This window comes from Eretmochelys imbricata, chromosome 1 (genome assembly GCF_965152235.1).
Source record: "Eretmochelys imbricata isolate rEreImb1 chromosome 1, rEreImb1.hap1, whole genome shotgun sequence".
Taxonomy (NCBI): Eukaryota; Metazoa; Chordata; order Testudines; family Cheloniidae; genus Eretmochelys; species Eretmochelys imbricata.
Window position 1 is genome coordinate 205,233,540 of NC_135572.1, and position 18,336 is coordinate 205,251,875.

Below are 18,336 nucleotides of genomic sequence, written 5' to 3' on the forward strand. Positions count from 1 at the left end.
CTACCTACACTGGGGAATTTTAATCCCTCGCTCGCGTTGCATGCTGGGAGCTGTAGTCCCTGAAGAGCCGCCTTGCATGCTGGGCGTTGTGGTCTCGCATCGAGTATGAGGCGGCGCGGAATGGGTCCATTTTATGCAAATTACAGGAGCGAGACCAGGGGGCGGTTTTACGGGGAGTGGGCGCGGCCCGGGAAGGGGGCGTGGCCAGCGCGGCGAGTGGCGGCGCTGGCAGTTTAGCGGGGGCGCGTGCTGCCTCTTCGGCAGGTGAGGGGCTTTCTCCGGTGCCGCCCGGACTCCTGGGTTCGCTCTGGCGGTGAGGGGAGACAGGCGATGGCCCTTCCCGTACCAGCTCCCGCCGCTGGCGAGGGGGGTGGTCGCTGCGGCCCCTCCCGTAACCCAGCGCCGGGGGGCTCGGGAAGCAGCCGCTAGGGCTGCCCTAAGGCCCCGCAGGCCGCTCCGACACCCCCCCCCCCGCATGGGGGCTGTATCCGCCCTGGACTCTCCTCCCCCCCACCCGCCTCTGACTGGAGTCGTCTCCTCACGCAGCTGCTGACTGTGTAGACGCTCCGATTCGGGCGTCAGCGCGCCGCGTTCTCCTGGAGTTGGATCCGGAGTGAAACCCGGCCGCGCTATGGCGGGATCGGAGCGTCCACACAGGGAGCCGCCCGGCGTGGGGACGAGCCCGAACTCCCCTCGCCTTAAGGCGCGGCTCGCTCCGGGTCTGTGCGGCCTGGCTGCCGCCAGCCAGCTCTCGCCCACAAAGGGGGCTCACCCCGCCGTGCAGCCGTGTTTGAGATGGTTTTCTGCCGTGGCAGGGAGCGGGCTACTGATGGGAAGGCAGACCTGGCCTGGCCCTAGTATACCAGAAGTTGACTGTCCGTGGTAATTAGTAGGGAAACTGGCAGACATCCTGTGGTGGAATTACTGTAGCAAGTTGTCTTTTCTCTTTATTAGCTGTGCAGATTGAATGTTGACGAAGAATGAAGAGGGATGCACAGAAGATCGCTAAAGTTTAGCAGTTTGGACTGCACATAACTGAAACCATGCTTGAAATATGCGCTGCAGTCAAAAGACGTTAATTGTTTTGCTGAGCCCTTTGAAGAGGACAAGCATTCTTACATAAACAAATGTAGCCCTGAAGTTAAAATGTGAAGTTGTTCTAGAGAATTAAACTCTCAGCAAGACTAGTTCCAGTGGATGGCCTAAAACCATGTCCCTGTCTCGTGTTGAAAATCCTTGTTTTCTGCTCTTTCTAGCTGTATTTCAAGCCATATTTATCCTGATTTTGTACCGAGGTGGAGCATCAAGTGTGTTTCGGGGATTTTTAGATGCACCTCAGCCCTGGGATTACTCAAAAACACAGGATGTGTATACAAACCTCAGCTTGTTCACCCGAGCTCCTAATGAAGAAACTATGCCATATTGCACAGCCCAGTCACCGATATTTGGTATGTATAAACTGCTAGTGTCTGAACTAGTGCATCAGTGTAATAACACTTTTCCCTTTACAAAAGTGAAACGTAGTTGTCAATAATTTATTATAGTGTTTGAAGCTTCTACTAACATTTCCACTCTGGGGTTAAATTAATCTCTCCCTTTCATCCTAAATCTAGATACTGGAAATTTACTGACTCTTGACTGTGTCAGGTGCTATCAAACAGTGCAGATGGTTTTGTTCAATGTATGCTTAGGCCCTGTTTATGCTAAACTTCACAGTGTGCTTGTAACCAGCTCTAGCTGGTTACGTCGTATACGCTAAATAGGTGGTGTGTGGGTGGTTTTGTTTTTTTTGTCAACACATAACCTAGTTAATACACAGGTTTCAGAGTAGCAGCCGTGTTAGTCTGTATTCGCAAAAAGAAAAGGAGGACTTGTGGCACCTTAGACTAACAAAACACAGTAACCATGGCAGCTAAGTGTTTTACATTCCTAGAGGCCTTGACTGGCCCATATTCTTATTGCCAGTTTGTAATGCTGTTGTTTTGCTGTTTGGAGAGGACCTTTGTGTACACAAGGAAATTCTGAAAGCTTTCCAGCAGTGGTGTAGGTAACTGCTGCAGTACAAGCTATAGTGTAGATTGGGTGCTATGCAATATTTTCCAGTGTCATCTAGCCTTTCTCAGACTTCTGCCTGATTGCAAAATTACCTGCATCCAATCAGGTAGAACTCTGAGACAGACTAGATGACACTGGTTTTAAAAAAATAAACTGCTTGTTTCACTGTTGGTAGCACTCATTCAGCTACATCACAACATGTTCCAATCTGGAAACGTTTTTACATTTCCTAACTGCTTGTGTAACCAGTTTAGCCAGTCCTCCCAGCTCTGTGTGGTAGGGCACCACAGTCTATTGCCCCCGTGCTGCAAATGCCATAATCTGTGTACGTCTTTCATGTACAATAGCCACTGCTGAGGCACGAGATGATAGCTGCCCAGATATTCTGAGATGTAGTGACGCAAATGCGATCAGGCAGCATGGCAAGAGGGGATACACAACCTTGCTTCACACATAATTGTGTTCTGTTTAAAGAAAAAACTAATGTGTGGGCACAACACCGCTGTCTTGAACAGTTGCCTGGTTTAGTTAGAAAACATGGATTTACTCATCTGGCTGGGCATTTAAACTAGCTCTACAGGGGTTATAACAATATTTGATCATCCTTTGTTTCTCCCTCTGCCACCACACTGCCTGTGTTTATTTCATTTAATCTCGGTGACAATGTGCATGGTTTCTCACTCGTGTTGTATTGCTTGTATGCCTCAATCATCTCTTGGAAACAGCCACTTCTGTGAACAACTCTCCTCGTGGCCATTGAAATAATTGTCCGTTAGCCTACTGGCACAGATGCCAGTTATTATTTCTTGAGGTGTAGAGCGGACTAGAGCTCACTGATTCACTTAAGGGGGCCTGGATAGATAGTAAAACTTTTAAGTCGCTATGAGCCAAGTTGTAGACTAGCGAATGGACGCTTGCACTCACTTTCAGCAAACCCTAACAAAAATCCTCCTCTCTTAAAAGGCTTTCTTTAAATAGGAGGCTTTACTTTATCTTTAACCTCCAAACAAACGGTGAGCACTGTACAACTTGCCTTTCAGCCATCAGAGAATAATGTTTTCTATGGAGCTACCAAAATGAGAGCAAATTAAAGAAGGAGTTTAAATAGATTAAATACTCTAGAGTAATTAGCATTTATGGAAACCTCTTGAGGAAACTAGAATTATAATGTTGTTTCAAATGCACGCTGCAGAAAGCAACCTGGTGTGGTGTTGGAACAGCTGCAGTGTGTGAAATAAGATTCTGCTTTAGTTTACTAACTTTCTAAACAATAACACTTTTTTAGTGCATAAAAAGAAATTTGTTTCTCCAGATACTCATGATCTATTGTGTTCAAACCTCATCCAAATGAACTTTTAAATGTATGCTACTGTAAAAGGCATTTACTCTCCTCTTTAGAACTAAAATAGATACACAAATTATTTATTAATAAAAACCTTTCTCAAGAGTCCCATTGAAATTAAAAACATCACATATGGAATAGAATATCTGTCCTTCCAATACTTATTTCATAGTCTCCATTAAATAAGACTTCAAATGTAATTCTTGAAGCTCCAAGTTAGAGACTGGTAATAGGTCACTTTGGGTCTGATCCAAATCCCTCTGAGGTCAATGGAAAGACTCCCATACCCATGGGCTTTGGATTAGGCCTTCTATGAAGTGTAGCCCTTTCTCTATTTATGTATGTGGTAAATGTTCAGTGTCTTCATTACTATACGGAACAAGTAACTTTATTTCCATCTTGAAGATTGTCTAAGCAAAAGTCAGCTGCCTGTTATTTCATTTTTTTTTTTTTTTGTGTAACCTACAATTGTATGCTCAACTTGAGCCCAGTCAAACTGAATCCATTGCACCTTGCTTGTAATATTAGATTAGATTTGTATGATTAGATTTAGCTCTGGAAAACTTGATAGGTCAAATTTCCTCCCTCATGTACCTGCTGAATTAAATGGGTTTATACCAGGAGCAAACTTGGTCCAATGTCTTTGAAAATAGTCCCTCCTCCTTACTCCCATCTGTCATAGCCTTCTTGGGAGCATGACCATCTGCTATGGTACTAGTGAGTGGTCCCTGCAGTCGTGTCAAACTGATACTTTTCTATTAGGGTTCGTACTTTTGTTTTGTATTTAAAGGGGAAAAAATAGGCAAGGGCATTTCTATGAATTGGGGTTAAGCCTTTAGCTGCAGTTGAGAGACCTAGCTTGGACACACTTCTGGATTCGGCCCATTCTCCATCATTTGGATTTGGTGCTTTAGCTAATGCTCCTTTACCGCTTCTTATTCCCTCATCTAAACAATGTGGGCTTGTCTATATGGGGAAATGTACTGGCAGAACTATACCAGAATAATTGTACCAGTACAGTGACATAACTGGTGATATACCAGTGCACTAGAGTGACCACCTTTTCAAAAGGCAAAAGTGGGACACATGCAGGAGCCCTGCCCACCTCCGTGGCCCAGGCCAAGCTAGAGCCGGGAAGTAGTAAGAGCCACCCAGGGAGCTTGGTCCGCTGTGGTCTCAGGCACCCCGTCCTGAACAGGTAGAGGGTCAGGAGCTCCCCACAACAGTCCGGGCTCCCTGAAAGGTTCTTACTACTGCCCGGCTCTGGCTGCCGGGGGGGCGAGGGGGGGATGAAGGCCCACCTTGGTCGTGTCGTGTTGTGTGTCATCCCCCCCACCCCACCCCGCACGCGCGCACACACGAGGAAGAGGTTGGCGCCACCCCGGAATCTTGGGCAGCCGTGGAGTGACGCCGCAGTAAATCCAAGACACATGCTGTCCTGGAGTCATTCACACCAGGACTTGAACTCTGCATTTCGGGACTGTCCTGCCCAATTCAGGACAGGTGGTCACCCTACAGTATGCTGATGTAACTGCACATGTGGACACTCTTACTTTGGATTCAGGGTGTCCACACAGGGAATTATACCAGTATAACTATAGTGGTATAAAGAAAAGGAGTACTTGTCTAACACGGCTGTTACTCTGAAACCTATAGCGGTATAGTCATACTGGTATAGTTCTATCAATAAATTTCCCCATGAGGACAAGCTATTTCCATTCAGGGTAGTGCTTACATCTAATTGTTTAAGTTCCCCTTTGACAGGTTGAATCATCCAGATCTTGCTGATGGCAAAACTTCTGTTGAAGTCAATGGTGTTGCATCCACTTACACCAGATTAAATGTGTACCAAGAGGACCGTTGTAAGGTCATCTGATCCTAAGGTGTGCACACTTGAGGTCTGAAAGGTCTCACATTTCCCTCGAAATGAATTCGATTCAGCCAAATCCAGCAAAAACCTCTCAGTTTGTACACATTGCCTAATAAGTAAAGCAGGCTGAGAATGTCCTGCAGTGGTGCTGATGAGCTAAAGGGATGGGCTGGGGGGCTCTGGTTTTTATATATGCAGCTAGAAGCTTCCTGTTCTGGTTGACCATTATACGTCTCTAAACATGGTTAAAAGATTCTTTTCCATGTAATGTTAGATACAGAGCAAAGGCTCAGGAAGCTTTGGGGCCATAACACTTTATAGATTTTGATTCAGTAGTACTCTAACCTGTTTACTTATGAAATGATTTGCAGAACAATGTGATTCAAGAGAGGATCTCCTACCTGATCTCCTCGCTGCTTGCCTTTGTTACATTCTGTCAGCCAATGGTGGTCAAGGGAGCACAGGTTGGAAGCATGGTCTTTATGTAAATAGTGTCGTCTGAGAGAGAATGAATGATAGTGGGCAGGGCAAGAGCGTCTTAATTCCTTCTATGGTACAAGAGTGCACTGTGCTGAGCGCCCTGTCTTCTGTGGCAGCAGAGTTTGCTATGGAATTCATCCTTTGCCATGGAATTGTGCTCCAGAATCTGAATGTTGATTGAAAAATAAAATATTGTTTATAGCATTCCTGGTTGTAGAGAGAACTTTGAAAATGTAAATTGATGAAGTGCTGTCTGCACAAGTGTTCAGAGAGCTGAAATAATAGCTCTGAAAGGTGTGAACTAATCCATTCATTTTAACTGTGGACTATGGCATTTTTTCAGTACTTCTGCCCTGAAATTTGTTGTTTTTGCTCCTGTTGGACCACAATGATTTTTCTGTCTACCTGCTCTGCAGAGAACCGTATGCAGCTGCCTTTACTTTCCCCACAAGAGGGAGTTCGTTGCATTACAGTGCTTGCTCCCTATGCTGTTCCATGGAGCTAGGAGGCAGGGGTTAGGGACCCAGACCTGAAGTCCAGCTTGCAGCCAGGGAGTGTGGGGGAGCCAGAAGTGCTTAGGGATACGAGCCATAGATGCAGCTTACAGGCTTCCTTTCTTTTCTCCCCGTGTGTGCCAGGAAAGAAGCAGGTTCTGAGCTAGGTTGCTTGAACAACATTATAGGAACTGAGGAGCCACATGGCCAGGAGAGCATGACAAACAACTTTATTCTCTAAAATAATCATGGTTGGAAAATGCTTCCAAAATTCATCTATGAGCCATGGGGGTGGAAGAACAAAAATGTAAGAATACTGCACATCCGTAGAATAAATTAAGGTTGATTTTTAGAAAGCAGGAGTTGCTGTTGTGGAATTTACAGATTAGCGCTACTGAATTTAGTCCTGCAGTATGCAGGGCCCTGATTATACTGAAAAAAACAACACCATCTCTTTTAAAAAAAAAAAACAAAAAAACTCATACCCTTTGTTGTTGTGACTCCCATAAATGCAACTGAATCTGAATATAGATACATTTTGTTAGTATCGCTTAGACAAATGACAACTGACACTGGAGCAATAGTTAGTACTTACATATGAAAACAGTTACTTTAACTTTTTTTGTTTTAAATATAAAAACAGTATAATAGAAATGTACAGATTAAAAACAATAATGGAATGAAGTGTTTTGTTTTTAAAGACAGAAGCTGAGAGTTCCATAGAAGCAGCTAATACAATCATAGTAATCACCTAGCCATGGTAGGTATGATCTCGAGCTGTTCCTCCATAGCATAGTTACCTGAAGAACAGCCATTCTGTTTGTTGCAATTAAGCAAACATGGCAGCAGTTGGTTAGGAAAATTCTTGGTAACAGAGTCAAAAATCAGAGTTCTCCATTAGGTTTCAGAGTGGTAGCTGCGTTAGTCTGTATCAGCAAAAAGAACGAGGCGCGCTTGTGGCACCTTTTAGTCTCTAAGGTGCCACAAGTACTCCTAGTTCTCCATTAGTTAGATATCTGGTTCCTTGATTTTTAAATACGTAGGAAAGCTTTGGGTTTCATCGGGGGAGGGGGGGGTGGGCAGGAGAAGAAGCCACCAAAATCATTGGAGCTCATACTGTCCTGCTGTAGCACACAGGTGTATTGTGAGGCTGAATTTATGAATCTTTACAACGCCTTTGTATTTTTCACCTTCCTCTGCAGTGTGGGGCACGGGTCACTTGCTGGAGGATTCTCTGCACCTTGAAGTCTTTAAACCACGATTTGAGGACTTCAGTAGCTCAGATATAAGTTAGGGGTTTGTTACAGGAGTTGGTGGGTGAGATTCCGTGACCTATGTTGTGCAGGAGGTCAGACTAGATGATCATAATGGTCCCTTCTGACCTTAAAGTCTATGATTCTATTTGTAAAGTAGCAATGGTCTGATTTCCTGACACTAAAAAGGTGGCAGAGCCCATTCTCACAACAGAATGGACTGAGAACTGGCTGTGAACTCTGAAAGGAGGAAATATTCCACCTACTACTAAATATCAGATTGCCCTTAGAACAGAAGGGGAACTTATCTTTGGGTGGCATGGGCTGCCATGAGAAAAAGTGCCCCTGCTCCCTTTAAGTTCTGTTTTCTCCAAAATAGTTTCTTTGTAGTCACTACGATTCCTCCAGACCACTTTGTCTTTGAGCCCTTGCCTGAAATGAGGCATTGATCCATAAATGGGAAAAGGTAGTAAAGAAGGCAGATATGAGTGTAGAAGAGTAGTTGGAGAAACAACCATCCTGCAATGATAAATATCTTGCCTTTTGTCGAGACTCCCTTGTGGTCTGCTTACACAAGGTACTTCACAGGAGTCTGGGTCTTCTCTTCTAATGTGAGTGAAGAACAGCAAATGTCAGAAGAACAGGACTGTGGATCAGCCCACTGAAAGGCCTCCCTTGTGGATTCCAAACCATAATGTGACAGATGCCCGCTATACTGCTCCCTGTTGGGTATAGCTCAAGTGTTTCCAGCAGTAGAAGTATGAGGTTTTATTCTGATGAATTTGAGGTTGAACCAAATCACTGTTCAAATCCACCAAATTTTCACTTTTTTTCTCCCCCCCTCCCCCTTCCCTCGTTCTTACAGTTGGTCCATTAACCATCACCTTCAATGCATTCCCCAGTGAAAGAAGGATAATAAAAAAAAATCCCTTTGTTCGGTTTGGAGGCTGCTATAGCCCTCCTCACTGCCTGGCTCGCTACAAATCAGCCATCATTGTACCACACAAGAACCAGGAGAAGCACCTGCGATACCTTCTCTATTATCTACATCCCTTCCTGCAGCGCCAACAGCTTCACTACAGCATCTACTTGATTCACCAGGTAAATCAAAACCATGTGTGTCTATCACTGCTGCTGAGATTTCCAGTTAAGGCAGGGGTGGGCAAACTTTGTGGCCCGAGGGCCACATCTGGATATGGAAATTGTATGGCAGGCCATGAATGCTCACGAAATTGGGGGTGGGGGTGAGGGCTCTGGAGTGGGGCCAGAAATGAGTTCAGGGTGTGGGAGGGGGCTCCAGGCTGAGGCAGGGGATTGGGAGGGGGGGAGGTGAGGGCTCCGTCTGGGGGTGTGGGCTCTGGGGTGGGGCTGGGTATGAGGGGTTGGGCATGCAAGAGTGTGCTCTGGGCTGGTAACAAGAGGGTGGGAGAGGGATCAAGGCTGGGGCAGGGGGTTGGGGCGTGGGAGGGGATCAGAGGTGCAGGCTCTGGGCAGTGCTTACCTCAAGCAGCTCCTGGAAGCAGCGGCATGTCCATGCTCCGGCTCCTACGCGGAGGCACGGCCAAGCAGCTCTGCGCCCTGCCCCATCCGCAGGCACTGTCCCTGCAGCTCCCATTGGCCTTTGTTCCCAGCCAATGGCCTTGGTTCCCAGCTAATGGGAGCTGGGGGGTGTTGCTTGGGGCAGCAGGCGGAGCCCCCTGGCTGCCCATACATGTAAGAGCTGGAGGGGGGACATGCTGCTGCTGCTGCTTCTGGGGGCCGCACGGAGTCACAGCACGCGCAGAGCAGGGAAAGCCCCCCACCCTGCTCCCTCACTGGAGCGGGGTAAGCCCTGGACCCTCCTCCCCAGTGGGAGCTTGAGGGCCGGATTAAAACATCTGAAGCGCTGGATGCGGGCCCCAGGCCGTAGTTTGTCCACCTCTGAGTTAAGGAGTGGTTTGGCTGTAAATGAAAAGTGGAGACACAATTTTCCCCCACCATGAGAAATATGGAGTTTGTGAATATGAACGTACAATGGCACATAATTAACCCACTCTCTTTGTATCTCTAAAGCATTTATTGTATCTTAGCACTAGATACTGTTCCATGTTTGTTTTTTGGAGGGAGAAATTTAAAGGGTGATGATCTTTCCTGCGAAAGAGGACTGAATATGGCGCTTCTCGAGTTCATTGGAGCTGCTTCTGAGTCAGTCAGAAGGAGGTGCCAGAGTGAAATTGGATATCTTTACTGTCTGCCTAGAAAACAGTGAGATACAAACTCTGATTTGATCCTGCTCTGGGTCACACCTACGTAGGCCAAACAGTTGGTGTTACTGATGAGTTCTGGTGTTGTGAAGGATCCCCAGAGAGGGGAAATTAACTAGTGGTGAAAACTGATGGCTAGTTAGGGAGTATCTTTCAATTGTATGTAACTAGCATATGTGTTCTGATTTCTGGCTTCTTTCTAAAGAGGGATGAGGGCAATAATCTCTGTGTGCAGGGAAGTATAGTTGAAGATCTACATTTAGTCTGCTACAGAGATTAGAATCCCTTTTCTCTTTATGCCCATGGGCAAAAGACTTCCAACTTCCCAAAGTTCATAGAGTTGCTAAGGCAGTAGGTCAGATTTTCAAAAGTATTTAAGGGACTTCTGAAAGCTTTTCCCAGCATCACTTGGTTCCAGTCTCACTCAAATTGAAATCCATGGGAGTTTTGTCATTGACTTCAGTGTGAGCAGCCTTAGACCCTTGAAGCCATTCCAGGAGTTGGTGAGTAAACTGTACGTTTTCTTTTCCAGGCTGGGAATGCTACTTTTAACCGAGCAAAGCTCCTTAATGTTGGTGTCCGGGAAGCCATGAAGGATGAGGACTGGGATTGTCTGCTCCTGCATGATGTGGACCTCATTCCTGAAAATGATTATAACCTCTATGTCTGTGATGAATACTACCCCAAACACATTGCCAGTGCCATAGACAAATTCCAGTACAGGTAAGGGTCTGCTTTTGGGATGGATGCTTTTGATGATCTTATAAGCAGTTCCTTTTCATGGAACATATAGTATAGCCTAGGACTGGACACTGAAGGATGTTACCTCAGTGTTTTCCCACCTGGGCGGCTGTTGCAGGAAGGGATGTGTCAGATTAGCTAGTCAAATAATTCCTGCCGCTCTCCCCATGCACCCATATTAAAACGGAAAGACACATCCTTCCCCTAGATGAAGGATGGAGAGCATTAAGCAGAACAGAGCACAAATATGACATGCTTTTTGCTCACTTGCAAACTTAACACCATTAATTTGGGCTTGAATAGGGACTGGGAGTGGCTGGCTCACTAGAAAAGCAATTTTCCCTCTCTTGGTGTTGACACCTCCTCATCCACCCTTGTAAGGTAACTCCCTTCTCTTCATGTGCCAGTATATTTATGCCTGTATCTGTAATTTTCACTCCATGCATCTGAAGAAGTGGGGTTTTTTTACCCATGAAAAAACTTATACCCAAATAAATCTGTTAGTCTTTAAGGTGCCACTGGACTCCTTGTTGTAAATGTGACATGGTACTGCTGCTGAGTAGGAATCTGAACACTGAGATGTTGACGAAATCATAATCTACATCACTTTAAACAACTATGGCTTCCCTCCTCTGCAGCTATGTAATTATCATGGATCATTTTATGACATACCAGGGCAAACCCAGTCCTTTATGAGCCCCCACCCTTTTTTTTTTTTGCCTTCAGCAGCTATTCAAAGCAAACTGAAACTCATCTTCCTGTGATGGATGGCTAATTATTTTCTTTCCTTCTTCTGTGAGCAGAGTACGGTATTTCCCTCACAGTGGGGGAAAAAATGCCTGTCCGTTGCAGAACAGTTAATCTCTGAATTTTGCTGGTTAGAAGGAATCTCAGCTGAATTTACTAGTCTGATCTTCCGCACTGAAGTCTTAATATCCCACTTATTCAGTGACTAAAACTTTCTACAGGTTATCTTTCTAGTTCAATACTTGCCGCATAAATATGAAAGAACTATCATCCAGCTTCTTGTGCAATATAAGTACAATAAGCTGAGACCAAGATGCATGTGACTCATCACTGCAGTGTAAGACAGTTTGTAAAGTGACAAACTCTCCATTTTGACAATTTGTTCTTCTCTTCTCCAGTTTGCCATATTGGTCCTTTTTTGGAGGTGTGTCTGCTTTGACTCCAGAGCATTACATGAAGATAAATGGGTTTCCAAACACCTACTGGGGCAGTCGTGGTGAAGATGATGACATTGCTGCAAGGTACTAACGGATAGAACTGGGCCATTTAAAATAGAACTAAATATAAAAGTAACAACATATTGCATGGTCTCCATTAGCCCAAGAGGAGGAACTATAAAAGAGCTAATAGGTTCTGGACAATTTTAATTTTATATAGTGCTATGATTCATAGATTCCAAGGCCAGAAGGGACCATTATGATCACCTAGTCTGACCTCCTACTTAATACAAGCCACAGAACTCCCACAAAATAATTCCTAGACCAGTGGTTCTCAACCAGAAATAAACCAGAGAGCAGGGCTGGCGCTAGTCACTGAGGCCTAGGGAAAAAAGCCGAAGCCCATGCCCCACTCCCTGGGGATGAAGTCTGAACCCTGACACATGGGGATGAAGCCAGCTTAGATTTGAGGAACCCCCTGTGGCATGGGGCCTTGGGCAATTGCCCTGCTTTTTATCCCCTAATGCTGGCCCTGGCTTTTAATCTACTGGATATGTAGAAAAACATTTTTTGTGGCACAGGTGGGCTGTGGAGTATTTTATAGCATGTTCGGGGGGAGGGAGGCTCAGAAAGAAAAAAGTTGAGAACACCTGTCCTAGACCATATCTGTTAGAAAAACATTCAATCTTGATTTAAAAATTGTCAGTGATGTAGACTCCACCACAGCCCTTAGTAAATTGTCCAATTGTTAATTACACTCATTAACAATTTACACCTTATTTCCAGTCCAGATTAATCCAGTGCCTGGAAGTTGAAACTAGACAGTTATACTTTCTCTGCTAGATTGAAGAGTCTGTTAAATATTTGTTCCCCATGGAGATACTTACAGACTGTAATGAAGTCCCCCACCTTAAAGCTAAACTATAAATAGATTGAGCTCTTTGAGCCTGTCACTGTAAGGCATGTTTTGTAATGTTTTAACGATTCTGGTGGCTCTTCTCTGAATCTTCTCCAGTGTATCAACATCTTTCCAGAGTTCAGTTCTGGAGACATTAAATTCAGAATTGATGGTCAGGGCATGTTAGATCTAACTTCCTACTGTACAAAAGTGATACTTTAAACAAAATTAGAAGCTTTCTTCAGATAGCTTGGACTTCAGGAGCTAGATAATGTTGCATTGAATACCCCTGTGCTGTCTCTGGAGTTCTTCCAAGAGCTGTATAAACCACTAGTGACTGATAGTTGACTCTCACCAAAATTAATTATTCCATAGGAGAGAATACTAGGCTGACAAGGTAGAAAACCTAGAAGTTAGCTAGGGGATTTTAGGGAAGCTTTAGATTTAAAAATAGAAGGGGATTCAGGACATGGCATTTACCACCTGAAAGGCTGTTTCAGTAAGTACACAGTATTTGGGGAGCTAGGAATCTGGATTCCTTACGTTACTATCTTTAAACTGTCAGACACGTAGTGACGTATCATAGAGCCTTAAATACCTATGAGTCAGTGTTGGCAAAATGTGATGTTTTGTTGCTAGGAAGGTGACGTGCTATGGGTGTGAATATAGAGCGTTTAATTCCAGCTGCTGTGCCCAGTGCAGCTCTGTAGAGTACAGAATAAAGACCCCTTGGCCTTGTCTACTCTAGCAAGCATTGTAGCTGTAATTCACCAGTGGTACAGCTCTAGTAGCGGACATTGAGGCAAACTGTTGGGGAGGTTATACTACTCAGCTGGCAGTAAAAATCATACATTTATTTCCCGCTCTTACGCGGTGTGACAGGTTATGTAATTTTCAGTGGAACATTCTGTTCAGGGACTGTGGGAGTCTTCCCAAGCATTGTGCTCCTGAGAGTGGAAAGTTAGGTGTTTAAAAGTTAATTCCTTTGATCAGAGAAATCTTATGATAGGAACATAATTACTTTTAAAATTAAATGAAAGTACTATTTGATGATTGGAATATCAGGGTATAGTGCATCTTGAATTTCTAAAAACAAACAGAAGACCCACTCCAATGCTTTCTGCACTATTTCAGCTCTTAACGTGGGTCTCAAGTGGGGTGCCAGTGGTGAGACGTGCCATACCAGAGTCCTGTGCATTAGGGTGCACTTCCTTGTATTCCTTTATTTAAAAAAAAAAAAAACTGTTCCAGGGGCACTGTTCACCTGAGTAGACCCCAAAACATACCTTCCTTGAAGGAAAGTAAATCTCTTGTGAGAATTATGTACTACAAATTGATAACCACATCCACTTGAGGGGCACATTGCAATTAATGATTCTTTGTTCACAAACGTACAGGCATGTGTTTACAAAAGTTTGTAGTGATTTGTGGTGCCTCAATTTTTGAGTGACCAGCTTGAGACCCCTAAAAGAGAGCTGAGTTTTAGAAAGGACTGAGCACCTATGCTGTAGAACAGCAAAAATAAAACTGGAAATATGGCGTGAACCCTTGCTGGCCTTGTCTTCTCTCTAAAGTTTTGTTATATTAAACACAACTGAAGAGCCAGGTTGGCCAATCAGTGCTGACCAGTTTTGCAGTCAGTACAGATGAAGCAAACTTGGGTTCAACAGCATCAGCTAGTTGTGTTTGAACCTTAATCTCAGGCACTAGTATCCTCCTCGTTCACCTCCTATGAGAAATGAGCTTCAATATCTGAACAGGAACCATTTAAGTATTAACATTAAGCACAGACCATGTTTTGGGGTGTTTTATGCTAATTTTGTGGGTTTTTCATTGTTGCATTAACATAGCTTTTTGTATTTAAAGTTGCATTACTACAATTAGTCTTGCAACGCCAGACTAGAGTTCAACAGCAAAGTTAGCTGAGCTTTTTTGCAGTTGTCCATTTTTCTGTTTGAATATGCAGTGTAATTAATGTATGTGTTTTTTTTTTTTAATGCAGACATACAAACTTTTTTGCTACAGCCCAGGTTGAGGTAATGGTACTTTACCAAATGCTAAGACATACTCCCTTAATGAATTAATACCATTTCTGGGTTTATCTTTTGATAATTCTAGTCTAAATTTAAATATTGTTGGCACTCTGGCCTTTCCCAAGGGCCTGGGAGCAGGAATATTGCAGTGCAGCTTAGTGCTAGAGGTAGATAGCAGCATCTCTAAAATGAAACTTTTAATGAAAGAAATTGAATAAAAAGAAGTTTCAAAGATGTTAATTTGCCAAACTAAACTGCCTAAATCTTCAGCAAATTAAACAAACATGGTAGTAGCAACGGGTCTGGCTATTGGAGCCTTTTCTGCACTTGAGATCTATCCAAAACTGGCAGTGATTCACTACAAGTGGTAGTAGCACTAGGAATAATTTTTTGTAAAGTTCCCTAGGCTGGGCATTCAGACACAGCAGTTGATACAGCCTCTGGAACTCTACTGCCCTAGGTCATCTGAATGGTAGCATAATGCACTGCTGCTGGCCTGCTCACATTTATGTACCACGCTACTTCTAAGTAAAATAAGGGTTCCCATCACAGTCTCCATGAGTGGTGTCCATTAAGTCAGTGGTGCATTATGTCTAATTCAGGAGGTACCACTGAGTATCGTAATCTTACTTCCTCTTCTTGAATTTGAAGTACTGTCTTTTCAGCCCTGTTGTATGTTTTGCTTTGGTTGCGTTTCTGCCAGGAAACATCTCTGTATGTTGTGTAGCCTAGAGCTGGTATTCATAGAATCCTAGAATATCAGGGTTGGAAGGGACCTCAGGAGGTCATCTAGTCCAACCCCCTGCTCAAAGCAGGACCACCCCCTCAAGGACTGAACTCACAACCATGGGTTTAGCAGGCCAATGCTCAAACCACTGAGCTATCCCTCCCCACAAAAAAGTTTCATATTCTTGTATATAAACCTAGCTTTTGCTCTGTCTTCATTTTAAAGGATTCAGTTAGCAGGAATGAAAATAGTCAGGACCCCTATTCATCTTGGACGCTACAAAATGGTGGATCTTGAGCAACACACAGGGAGTGAAGAGCACCTAAGAAGGTAACTATTGTAGGAGGGCCCTGTCCTCATTTGTCCAAATTCCAGTGTGGCCATCCCTGGTCTGAAGAGCTTGCTGACTGAGTGCTAGCAACTTCCTCCTCATGCAGGGCAGAAAGCAGCTCCTTGGACTGTGCCTATCACTATCCCGCTTTTAAATGCTATTTAAAGAAACTGTCTCTGACTTTGTTCAGCACAGAGTTTGGGAAATTCACTGGGTGGAAGCGTTTGCTTGATTTGTTTTGATTACAACTTTTAAATTTCTGCAGTCCTGCTGGCAGCCTCTGGACTCATGGATAAAAGAACACTTGTGATATCAGCAATATTGTCTGGTCAAAAGCCAATTACAACTGAACCTTACTTTCTTTCAGTGGTTATATTTTTAAAGTGTAGATGCTTTAATATTAGTTCATCACATTGTTTGAAGTCCTCAGTAGTAAGCTCATTCTTTTGATTGGCAGTTGCTAGCAAGAGTTTTGTACAGAGCCTAGCATGGTGGGGTCCTGGCCCGTGATTAGGGCTCCAGACACTACAGTAATAGTTTGTTAAAATATTCAGATGAAGAAACAAGACAACTTCCACATTAGTTACCTCAAGGTATCTTGGAAACATTAAGAATCAGCCTTGAAGCTTGTTCTCTTATGTTTTCCCTCCTCTCAAGATTTTTATGTACATCTCAGACAAAATAAGTCTTAAGATTTTATGTAACAAAGTATTATGCTAGCAGTAGACAAACACTAAGCTGTATGCAGACCCAGTGAAAATGTGAAATCGGAGCGCTGAATTCAGAAGACATGGATAAGGTGAACCTTTATCTTTAACTTAAATCCCCAAGAACCTACTTACATACCAAGAGCTGGAGGAAGGTGTTTATGCTGGGGTGGAGGCTGTCTACATTGGCATCTCAGCCCTCCCACTTGCCTCATCCTTAAGACTAAGCTCCTTAACAGCTTGTCTCACATGTTCGCAAATCGACATACAGCCACCTGCATCTCCATTCTGCCTCTGAAATCCTCATTGCCACCTTTGCCTCCTCAAGCCCCATCTCTCCATGTTCCAACATGTGCAGTATGGTGCTGCCACTGCCTTTTCAGACCTACAGATCGGCATGGCCACATCATCCTTATGCTCTCACATGCCACTGGTCCTCCCCATTCATTTCAGGCTCCAGTTCCAAACGGTCCTCGTTCATAAACACCACACAATTACTCCAGGCTCCTGCACCTCACAGCATGTCCCTGCTCCACTCTCTGCTCTTTCTGCTTGTCTAGAACAGGTCTCCTTTGTGCGAAGGAACAATCTGAGGTCTTTTGGTGGAACAGACTTTACCTGTAAAGCTGCTGCCACCTGGAACAGCTTCCCTATCTGCCTGTCTACATCTTACTTCAAGTGTTACCCAACAGTGCCTCTCTTCTCTCTGATTAAGCCACTTAATCATATTCACAAACAGAGTGTGTTGTGTATTTTTCAAGAGTTGTATTGTAACTGACTGGACAAAGATGGGAATATCTGACTACAGGTACTCTCCTCCCTTTAGGCCTGCTCCACTGCACAACACCAGAAAAACATGGAAGGATGATGGAATGAATTCTGTAGAGTTCAAACTCCTTTCAAGAAAGAAGCACCTTCTTTATACCAACATCACTGTGGACATTGGGAATGCTCCCACGCTGCCTCCAGAGGAGAAAAACAAAGAATAGAGCTTGAGCATTGGTATAGCACCTGAAAGTTGTGCAACACACGAGGTGCCAGCCTATAGTTAATCAGGAATCAGAGGTCTACGAAGATTGAGGAATTGTTTCCTGCTGTGCACTTCACCTTTCCTCCAAACATGCGAGGGTTAGAAGAAAAGTCTTCAGGAATGAGGCATGACCACTAATAGACTGGATTCAGTTTATTGTAGAGAATCCCTTAAGCGCTGTAAAATGTGATGCTACTGAGCCAGCCTCCCCCCCACACCCCCTTCCGTTGCAGCCTTGAGGAGTACATCCTTCATCACCAGACAACTCCACTCTAAGCTGTGTACTCTTAAATCAGCATGACCCATTAGCTGGATAGTTAGTTGAATGCCAGCTACATAACCTCTGCATATCCTACTGCTTACTGTTTTAAAATGGTAATTGGGATTAAACCCACTGAGGACATGTTCTGTGTTTTGTCTGAAAGCAACCTCAGTCCCGTCTCCCTGGAAAAGAGATTCTCTAGTTGCAATCTTTCTTGAAATAAGATTTTTTTTCCATTAGTGTTAAATATTTCCCTTTCCAACTGTTACATTTGTAAATATTCTTCAGGAAGTTTAAATACAAATTTTGAAAGTTAACAGCCATCTTATGGTTCCTGTTTTATGTGACCATTTGCTGTGTACGGGAGCTTCTCCAGAGGAAGTCTAGCGACTTGGTATAGCAGAAAGTTTTGTCTAGTCATCGTTAGAGCAGGAACCTGGGTATGGGCCTCCTGCATTTTTTGTCCCTGCCAGCGCTGATCGAATTATAAATCTATTCACTTAGAACACTACTGGTCTCCCCTCAGCTGCAGGAATTGGTAGGGCTCTACCATATTCACAGTCTATTTTGGTCATTTTCAGAGTTATAGGATTTTTCAAATGGTAAATTTCATGATTTCAGCTATATATATCTGAAGTTTCATGGTGTTGTAATTGTAAGGGTCCTGACCCATAATGGAGTTGTGG

General features: G+C 44.0%; 1 protein-coding gene across 2 annotated transcripts; it reads left to right on the top strand.

Moving 5' to 3' along the window:
* The first annotated feature begins 200 nt into the window (after positions 1-200).
* LOC144268018 (beta-1,4-galactosyltransferase 3-like) lies at positions 201-17,973 on the top strand. Of its 2 annotated transcripts, XM_077822542.1 has the most exons (7): positions 201-264; positions 955-1,448; positions 8,360-8,595; positions 10,270-10,460; positions 11,624-11,746; positions 15,546-15,650; positions 17,185-17,973. In XM_077822542.1, the coding sequence occupies exons 2-7, from the start codon at positions 1,211-1,213 to the stop codon at positions 17,345-17,347; spliced, it is 1,056 nt and encodes a 351-aa protein (XP_077678668.1). In that variant the 5' UTR covers positions 201-264; positions 955-1,210; the 3' UTR covers positions 17,348-17,973. The 2 variants fall into 2 exon arrangements, with proteins under 2 accessions (XP_077678668.1, XP_077678673.1); XM_077822547.1 differs by lacking the exon at positions 201-264 and having other exon boundaries at positions 570-1,448.
* The last annotated feature ends 363 nt before the right edge of the window (positions 17,974-18,336 follow it).

Excerpts from the sequence above, each read along its gene's own strand:
- LOC144268018 (XM_077822542.1), top strand. The coding sequence starts at position 1,211 with ATGTCCCTGTCTCGTGTTGAAAATCCTTGTTTTCTGCTCTTTCTAGCT. Across the intron at positions 1,449-8,359 it reads AGCCCAGTCACCGATATTTG|TTGGTCCATTAACCATCACC; the intron begins GTATGTATAAAC and ends TCGTTCTTACAG. Across the intron at positions 8,596-10,269 it reads GCATCTACTTGATTCACCAG|GCTGGGAATGCTACTTTTAA; the intron begins GTAAATCAAAAC and ends TTTCTTTTCCAG.